General features: G+C 37.4%; 1 protein-coding gene across 2 annotated transcripts in view; it reads right to left on the bottom strand.

Annotated features, from left to right (window-relative positions):
• LOC105558496 overlaps positions 1–10,546 on the bottom strand; it is a 30,424-nt gene that overhangs the window by 10,094 nt on the left and 9,784 nt on the right. The window contains exon 1 of one of the 2 annotated variants that reach the window (XM_012006197.1): positions 4,484–5,270. The exons of the other annotated variant lie outside the window; for it this stretch is intronic. Coding sequence (XP_011861587.1) covers positions 4,484–4,499 — 16 coding nt within the window. The 5' untranslated portion in view covers positions 4,500–5,270. Of the gene's footprint in view, positions 1–4,483; positions 5,271–10,546 lie in introns of those variants that run through there. 2 annotated transcript variants of the gene reach the window in all.

The raw sequence follows: 10,546 nt of genomic DNA, 5'->3' as shown, positions 1-10,546 counted from the left end.
ATGTGGTCCTACAAGTCACGCAGCCTTCTTCCCATCATATCCCAGTATGTTCGATATGAATACACCACTGGTCCTCTTCAGGGCCACACGATGTGCAAAATCCGAACGGCAACCTCCACGTACACATTGGGTTACGCTGATGTCGACGGTAATGAACGAAAATACAAGGGTTACTTCAAAAAGCTGTAACTTGGCGAAAAAAATCGCAGTAACTTCTTCTTTTTTTTTAAATTAAAAGGAAAGTACACACTTTTTGATACTTCGAGCAGAATTAGCGAGGAAAAATTTCCTACGCCCGGGCACCTGGCCAAAATTGGTTAGTTTTTAGGTAAAAACATGTCCTTACATTTAGAAAGCTACAGCAGCGCAGATGCATTCGAGGAAAAATCTGGTGACTAGTTTTTGAAGCTGAAAGTGCAAGCTTTAATTTAAAAAAAAAACGATATTGCTACGATGATTTTTAACGGAGATATTATCGGTAATGTCGAAAACACAAGGGTTATTTCAATGAGCTGTGGATTTGGCGAAAAAAAATCGTAGGAACTTCTTTTTTTTTAAATTGAAGAGAAAAGTACACACTTTTTGATACCGTAAGCAGAACTGGCGAAGAAAAATTACTACACTCCGCACAATGCGTCAAAGTGTGCAATTTTTTAGAGAAAAAACATGGTCATGATTTTGAGAAAGTTCCGGGAAATGGGAAGAGTGAGTGCAAATTCCAATAAGAGCTTCTTAAAGCAGAGGCTTTGCCCTATAAAATGAAAAAAAACTTTTCAATTCAACCAGTTTTCGCGAAGTTACGCTTATTTGAAATTCGCCAAATTTTGATGTAAATTTCTTGTTGCGTTAATTTTTTTGAGTGTTTATAAAATATATAAAATATATAAAATATAGTGAGATTATAGTTATTTTAACCATTTTTTTCAGGACTTCATGCAGAAGTCGCACTAACAATAAGGTCCTGAACTGCGTGTTGCAATTCGCGGGTGAGTGTACTTTTCTAAGGTTTCAGACATAGACCAATGTCCCGATTAAAAGCGTTATTACAATTTTATTCTCACGAAACCACTGCGTTTTGGCGGATCACCTTAATACAATTATTGCACAATATTTTCCTATCGGGGGGAGGGAGGGGCTACCTACATCTGGTTTGGACCAAAAGGCTCTCTCGTTTTCTATTTTAAATATTAATATTACATAAGAATATGGATAGACGGTGTGAAAGTTAGAGTTCGGTAGAAATTTACAAATTTAGCTATATACAAGTATTATATTGGGTTCGGGAACGCTCCCTGAAAAAGCGCCAACACATGTAAGATATGGAAAATGTAGAGAGAGGAGGAGGAGAGTCGAGAGGTTTGGGAACGTTCCGTAAAAACGCCTTGTAACCGAAAGGAAGCAATAAATCATACATACATACATACAAGTATTATATTTATAATACAACATTGTATGTAGCCGCACGTAGGCTACACTATTGTGTATTATAGTGTAGGCGCGTGTGTGTACATGTGATGAGGGAAGGAGACGAGTTATCCGACTTTTTCTAACATCGCGGCAGTAGCCGGAAAGAGTGCGCAGAACAATTGGACAGGAACTAAACGAGGGGAGTAAGCTGTAATACCGTCGTCCGATCGAACGTTTGTAACAATTGACAGAAGAGTCTTCGGATCAAAGCCATAGGTTCCTATAGCCATAGCTCCAAGAATATATATACGAGCTAAAATGTGAGAAGGAGGAGGGAGCTTCTTCGATAAGCTCCACACTCGAAATCGTGGAGTACGTCGGAAACGGGTTCCTGAGCTCTTCTTCCGAAGGAAGAAGGGGAGGAGAAGAAGAAGGGGGCGTTGGAGAAGAGGGACATCTACCCGATTGGCAAGAGGAAAAGAAGGTGTAACTCGGGAAGGAAGAAGAGAAATGAATCATTACGGATGATCGGGTGACTGATTTGCGTTTTTGGAAATTGGACAGTGTGAATTAATTGCGAATTTTGGTGCGCGGATAATCGATTTGCGTTTTCAAAGATCGACGGGAATAGATTAATAGGTTTCTCCTTGCTGGCTATCCCTGAGACGGCATTGCAGTTTTGAAACTCTGGCCTGTTGGAGTCATAATTGCGCCCGTCTGTTTCGCTGATTCCTGAGGTTTCGTGGCCAATCGGGATTTGTTATGAGGGCGCGGGTTCACTAAAATTAATCTATCTATGAACTTTGAGGCAATCGCGGCTCTTTCGATTTATTGTCTTGACTCTTAGACGTTCAATCGACTAAAACCACAGAACAATCTTTCTTTCTTTTCCAGAATTAATATCGACAAGGTTAGTGTCAATGTCGCCCATTGAGAGAACAAGCACGCTCTTTTATACTTCGTTTCACGCGGGTAGACTTCCGGTTAGGATAATCCCGTCGTCGCGAGAATCATCCAGGAAATCCACAGGTGTTAATCGTCGAACGACCGAGATGTGGTTCGAATGAATAATTGCCGTGTGTTAAACGTTTTGCGATCGGCTGGTCTGTCGGGCGACGTGAGATGCAGGAAGACACTAATGGTATTCAGGACGGCCGTAAATGAGTCCGTTTGAAGAATCGAGATTGCAAGGTCGCGTTGCAGGCTCGCGGTGCTAATTTTAGTTATATTTATAAGATTTACTAAATCTATGAAGAGTAAACTGAAAGAAAATGTTCGCTACCATAGCTAGTCATGGTTTGCTAAAGATATTTGGCTGCCATAGCTATAAATTTCGAAACCACAGCAGTTTGCTGTCGCACCCAATATGTACAATAGGCACAGTAACCAAATATTTAGCTATCACAACTAAATATTAGCTGTCCATATTTTATAACTGAAATTTAGTTACCACATGCAGGTTTTAGCTACGGCAGCCACATTTTTTCCGTGTATGATGAAAAAATGGCACCAAGTCGAAGGAAATCTTTAGAAAAACGTCGGTGTATATTTTAATCGGTATCGCGCGCGCAGTTTTCACTACGCTGTCTACTTTGTAGCCAATAAATACGTTTAAAAAATTCTGCAAGTTGATAAATTGTAATTATATAATACATTGTCGGCAAATTTTTCAAGCGTTCAAATTTGCTTGTATAAAATAGAATGTTTCTAGACGCTGGGACATTGTAGATCGGGCTTTATACTTAACGCGAGACACTACCGTGTCTCTTGATATTTCAGTATTTAACAAATTTACAGAACAAAATTACTGTATATTTGAACCTACGGAAAATGTGCTGTCAGAAAATGGCACCGAGTAAGAATAAACCGAGGGGGAAATCACTGACCAAAATCTTATGAACCAATCCCCACTAATGCCTAGTGGGCATTACTCTGTCTTATTATCTTATTTTATCCTATTTTATCTTATTTTATCTTTATAATGCCCCAGCAAGGCCTAATGCCCAAACTAACCCATACAGCACAGATGGTTGCAGTTACATTGCAGAAACATTGCAATCTTGCAGATTGCAGTGCAATCTTGTAGAGACATTGCAGGGATATAAAATTGCAAACTTTCGATAGCAATATTGCAGCAATGTTTCAAAAATAATAAAAATACTATATTTTCTACTTAAAAAATTTTTCTAATTACGAAAATTTTATAATGTTATTTTCGTTGATACCAATAATGCGCGAATTATTAAGTACTTGATCAGTGCGGTGTTGCTCGCAATCTCCATCTATTGCGAAGCGACATAATCTCCTTAGGTTGCTTCGCAGTAGCTTGCTGTGTATTGAAAAAGGCCCGGATGCATATGTAATTAGTAAATTCTCTGTTTATGTACAACAACAACAAATTATTCCAAAAATATTGCACTGCAACAATGCTATAATGTTGCACTGCAATCTTTCTGAGGGCGGACATTTCAACGTTACTGCAGCAATCCTCCGGAAACGTTGCAGCAATGTCGCGCAACGTTGCTGCAATATTGCAATCTTGCAATGTAACATTTCTGCAATCTTTCTGCAACCTTTCTGTGCTGTATGGGAATGCTAAAAAAAATACCTAGTAATGCCCAGTAATGCATTACTTGCGGCATGCCGCAAATCTGTACACCACAATGCCCTCAACGGTTTACTCCTCGGAATAGACCTTTGGAAAAACGGTTGTGCACATACGTATATGCGTATAAAATATTACGTTCACGCGGAAAAACCAATATGGTTGCCAGATGCATAATTAGGATTGACACAACTACAATAAATAACAACATTTGGGACAGCTGTTTCTGTGCAATTAGTAAATGCTGTCGGTGCACAATAGGAAATATGAATAACGGCGATCCTTAATTAATCCTCGAGGTTCTCTTATCGCGAAGAAGAGCCTTCCGCGTGTCGAACGAATTATTGAGGGAACATCGCTCGCGTCGTACGATGCGAATGCGAACAGAACGACAGGAGAGAATATTTATATCCCGAATTTTCAGGCGGGCGAGAGCCAAGCGTCATCCTAGAAATATGCCAGCGAGCTTACGTGAGTCACTGTGCATTCCTGAAGTATGTTACCAGCCGCGATCTAACGCGCGTATCCCAAACTGCAACAATAAAGATTCACATTTCGCAGATCGCGCATGTCGCGCATTACACGCGACACATTTCACGGTATTAACGCGGCAGTAATTTATGGCAAAGCGGGGGCATCATGTGCGTACCCTATTATTAAGCAGCGCTCCGCTATGAGAATTTCAATGCACGGAGTGTGTTTATAGCTGAGGAGTGGCTCATTGAAACGGTCGTCACGGGTACTCGTAAACATTATTGATTGCGCGTATTAACTGCGCTAAATGTTATGCCGCGTAGGAGGGAAACTCGTACAGATGGGCTCGGCGTCGAATTTATTAAGGACAAAAGAGTTATCGCGGTAGCGACTTATTAACAAGCAAAGGCATTCGCGATGTCATTTCTCAAGTTATCGCCTGAAAGGCCGTGTTACTAACGTAACATTGATTGACTAAGAGTAATTGGACTTTGCAATTTTAAAACAAGGAAGCTACTTTGCTGCGATAAAGAAATAAAATTTTTTCATTCGCGAAATATTGGCCAAATCATGCGTTTTCATTATTAAATATTTATTCTGTTATTATGTATTGTAATAAGAGAGAAAATTAAGAGCAACTTGATATAGCGCTTACAAAATTGTGAAGTGGTATATTTGTTTAGTATAGTACAACAAATTTCTAAGCGAAATATTATGTCGATGTATAGAAGAAAGTCCCCTATTATGAGATAGCAGGGTTTTTGTTAAGTTAATAGGCATCATTTATTGGTTTCGTCGTGAAGTTATTGCCCTCGGAGTGAAATCCGTTTAGTGGACAATTCATTGTTAGATCGTGTAATCGTTGTTGATAAAGATTCTCTTTCTAAAAAAGAGATGTTACCAGCGCGAATGTCGTTAACATTGAACAGTTAAGGCCTCTTTTCTGCGATGTCGATTGGTTTTCTCGAAGCGCGATGCGCTTCACTTCTCTTTTAGATTCATAGTGAATGAAGATTTGCAATTTAGAAATATACATTTGTATGCATCAACTATTGAAGTAAAATCTCTAATCTTAGTAATTAGAATTTAAGTAACAACGATTTTCGTTTCGAAACATTTTCTCGATTGAACAGAATTAACCGTTAATTTAATCAATACCAATAAGTCCGCGGAATAATACGCAAAACGTAGCAACAGTCACGGAACAAAGTAATGTACAATAAAATATTAAGTACGGAATTTTCCATTGCGTACTCTGGGAAAAAAAAGACAGTTATAACCCATTTTGGGGCCCACCATTAGTAATCGAATTATTTGGATTGTTCGTAACTCTACTCTGGGAAAAATTTTGACCGTTTTTTGATGTAGTTAAGCAACTTAACATTTCGGTTATTGCCACTTAAGTGAAAATTATCTTTGCGTTACTGAATATCGATAGAACTAATTGAGAGAATTGATTAGCATTACTCTAATATCTTGGATACAGATAGAACGGCTAATTGTGATTTTTAGTTAAGCGAGATAAAATTCGTAAAAGATTAGAGTTACGAACAATCTAAATAATTCGATTACTAATTGTGGGCCCCAAAATGGGTTGTAACTGACTTTTTTTTTCCCAGAGTAGGCAGGCCAACGAATTCTCAACGTTCTTTTGTTGTTTTTCACTCGGCGCGGTATCGTACGACGATTAAGGCCCGGTCTACAATGAGTCGTTAGTCAGAAGTCGGAACTATATGTTGATCCTTTTCCTTTCTGGGTGGAAGAAAAAGGACCGACATATAGTTCCGACTTCTGACTAACGACTAACAACTCATTGTAGACCGGGCCTAAGCGGGCCAACGAATTCTCAACGTTTTTTTGTTGTTTTTCTCTCGGTGCGATGACGTACGATGTTTTTGCACGCCATCGTGTACCTGAAGGTCGCCGCGCTATTACTCGCTCGCCGAACGTCGAGCCGGCAAGCAGTGGCGAGAGTCGCTCCGTGCGTGGTATTACTTTTGCGTTATCGGTTTCCAAGACTCGATCGCGATGAATGCAGGGATAAAAAACTATTGATTTGCACACCTTTATCAGTAACAAGTAACGTTCCTTGATTAATCATTAAGTTTCTACCACTTGCAAAGAGAAACGAATTGTATATTGAGGCGACGGTTCTTTATCAACGTGTACCTAGATATTTCACGAGACTAACTCATCTAAAATATGAAGGTAAATTGTGGTACTTTGTCGCGGTTACATCTCGTTTACGCACCGCGCTTTTAATTATCTGTCGATCTCGTGTAATCTGTTCTATTTTCGGGAAAAAAGAGAAATTTGTGCGACTTCGCTCTGTCATTCTTTGTAACTCGAACAGGCGGGAAGTAAAGAAAGTCTTATTGCACGTCGTTACATTATTTCTTTGCCGCAGATTATGCTTTCGATGCTCGCGTTGCGTTTTATATCGCCAATTCGAAAGTGATTTATCCATTATCCTATTCTTCCGAATAAAAAAATGCAAGTTGTTAGTTTGAGTAATTTGTATGACAGAAAGTCTTGGAAACCGATAACGCAAAAGTTAATAATATTTCGTGTGTTCGCGGTATATCACATCGTGTACGGGAGTGCCGGAAATTTCGCGCGATCGATGATTTTCGCGAGTGAGTGTTGTGTAAGTGCAACAAGGAAATCTGAGAGGAGGCCGAGGAGGCATCGGGCAACAGCGGAGAAATCGTAAGGTAAGTGTCTTACATTTTTATGTTATTTAATTGTTACTTGTGCAAAATAAAGCATCTGTTCTGTGTTTTTATTTTATTTATTTAAATTATTCGAACGAGGAGTCGAATAAGTGTTAGAGACAAAACCAGTGTATAAAATTTTGTGAATTTATATTTAAAAGGAAGACTTTCTCAGTATTTTATATAATTCTCTTAATAAATACCTATTTTTTAAAATATAAAATATGAAGCATATTTAGTACAATAATTTTGATTTGACATAATTAGTCTATACTAATCATATACATATTTGTATTTTTACAGTTTAACATACATGATGTACATACAACTCTGCGGTTGCAAATCGTATCAGTGAGTGATAAATTATTTTTTATTTTAAATTGACGTTGCGCATACAATTACTTCTTTGCATGTATAGAAATTCTTAAAAATATACAATGCTCAACCACAAACTGCGCGCGCGAAGCGCGCGTTTGGTCATCTCTCGTTGCGATTAAATTTTAATGTTGAAAACCCGCTATTTCGCATTAGAAGCCTATCTCATAATAGAGGACTTCCCTCTATACAAAATATTTCACGACACTTAATTTTAACAAGATCAAATTCCATTTTTAATATGACTAGAGTTCGGACTTTATAATATGTATAAGCACGCTTACAAATACCATGACTGTTTAGTGGATCACGGTTTTGCTAAAATTAGAGCTACGAAAGCTCATGCACGCGAGTGGTGAATGTCGAGACGGTTGACGAAACAAAGCGAAATAATTTGAAAGGAAGTTACTTCTGCTGAGAAAAAAAGGACAGCGTAGCATGAAATTCAAGAAAAATAAATTAGGCAGATTGCACAGTGATGGACAGAATGGTTGCAACACCTTTTTTGTGCGCTTAAGAACGCCACTTAGATTCTGGTGGGTCAATTCTGTATCTTACACTATAGCGAAAATGCTAGAAGTGAATAGCTTTGTCTCTTTCTAACCGTTCCCTTAGAATCATTGATATATTTACCTTTAATATTATATGGAGGTAATAAAGAGTTCCGCCCTCCTAACAAAACACGATTTTTCCCTAAAAATTTTTGAAACTTTGAGGGGAAGGTGGACAGGAAAAAGTCTTGTCGCCAAAAATGCTTTTAGAGGTATTCATCTCTAATCAATTATAAAGCTTTGGCTAAAATTCCAGCACAATCAGAAATACGAGTATGTTGTTTGCGGAACCATAGCCGGTTTTAGTCTTTAGCATCGAAACTATCAGTTTTACGCAAAAAAATGTATAGATCATAAATAATGTATTTTTAGAAGAACTACAACTTTTATTTGAAACATTTTTTTGTTACATCAATATTTATCGAAATAATAAATAATCTAAAAAGTTATATTTCTTCAGTTTTTTAGTTTTTGACCTTGAAAATGACCTTGTCGCAAATTTTTATTGTTATATTCGTAATCAGCGTTCAAAAATACAAAAAATAGTGTAGTTTACAAAAATCGGAGGGTCCACCTATTCGGAACTTCATCCAATATTTCTCGGAGAAAATTTTCAAACGTAATCCTGAATGCAATTGCATGTTTCTAAACTCATTAAAAAAGAAAAAGTGTTGCAACCATTTTGCCCATCACCGTACAATCGTGGTCTTGCAACAACAGAGACGCGTTAGCCTCTATTCTTTTCTATAAAATTCGGCTCAGTTTGTGTCGCAAGGGAGACACGTGTAGCAGAATAATTTAAAAGAAACTCGTTTTTACCGGAAGACGAGAGCAGAGAATAACATGGAATTCCAAGAAAATGAATGAAACGCAATTACGTAACCGTGAAATGTGCGCACGAGTCCCTCGCATCTCGCTCTACAAAGTACATTCGGCAACAACAGCTTGTTTTGCAATGGCAATGCGTGTGGCTGCGAAAGGGAAGATGGCGGGCAGAACTTAATGGAATTTAGCGCAATTGCGGTGGTAAGGGGTTAATGCGAACTGACGGCCACGCGAGTAACGATAATTAACTTGAACGGGTGCCCGCTCGGCCTTTTAATCCAATTAAAATTAATGCTTCCACTCCAGACGCGCGCCCGCATTTCAGCGAGATGTTTCGGCGCAATGGACAAAGGGGGTCGAAAGTTCTAGACACTCCTCACATAACGTCGGATGTCCTATATATACGCATTTTTCCTCCATGACATGAGAAAAATATCCTGTATGTGAAATGTATACATATACGTCTCATATACATAGTTTGGATGTACAGTGCAGTACATAAGTAATATGTATATTCACGGATTCAATATGTATATACAGTGCCTGATATTAAATGTGTGTCCATTAGATGTCTATAATTTGTATATTCTTTACGATATGTAGATATATACTATATAATACATCCAATAAATTACAATTTCATACATAAATTATTATACAAGACACGTAAGCCAATTAATTGGACGTATCGTGTTTAAACTTTCATTTAAGATAAAAAAGTGTACACGATAAAATTTTATTCTAAATCTAAACAATGTAAAATACAACTGAAACAATATTGTATGTATGTATGTATGTATGTACATTGAAGATCGGAGGTATATACATCATATGTATGTACATGAGTTACACATATTATGTATATACATAACATATCTTTATTTGATGTTCATTTCATATGGGTATATACATTGCACGTGGCATGTCTGTACATTGCTGAATATACAAATATACATACATGTTATGTATATTATATGCATGTGTACGTACAAATTATGTACATCCTATGTATATACATGTATATCTTATATAGTACATGTACCTGCACTGGATAACAAATCAATAAACGTCATGTATATACATAAAATGTGTAAAGCGTGTACATACGTATGTACATACCTAGGACTTCCTATGTACAACATGCATTCGATATCCAATGTATGTACCGTGTACTAAAAATTCATATACACTGTATATTCATAATATATAGATATATATGCTTTGTATATATTGTACACATCAAAATATTTTGTGAGTCATTCGAGTCCACCACCGTTCCACGCTAATCTGATACGTACATTTAGAATTGCGATCAATAAAATATTAAGTATCTATTAAAAAAGACCTAGAAACAATGTTAAGAGCAGGGTTGGGAAGTAACTCGTTACTTGTAACGAAGTTACAGTTACAGTTACTTCTTTTTGGTAACTCTAACTTAACTTCGTTACTTTTTCTACATCTGTAACTGTAACTTAACTCAGTTACATTTTTTCGATAACTAGTAACTAATTTAACAGTTACATTAATAGTTACTTTATGTATATATTTTCAACCTCCACAAATCGCATTAGGCCTTGCATTTGCGCATAAACGTC

Source organism: Vollenhovia emeryi, unplaced genomic scaffold (genome assembly GCF_000949405.1).
Source record: "Vollenhovia emeryi isolate VEMERY1.0 unplaced genomic scaffold, V.emery_V1.0 DF939339.1, whole genome shotgun sequence".
NCBI lineage: Eukaryota > Metazoa > Arthropoda > Insecta > Hymenoptera > Formicidae > Vollenhovia > Vollenhovia emeryi.
Note: the sequence above shows the minus strand (reverse complement) of the source record. Positions and strands in the feature narration are given on the sequence as shown.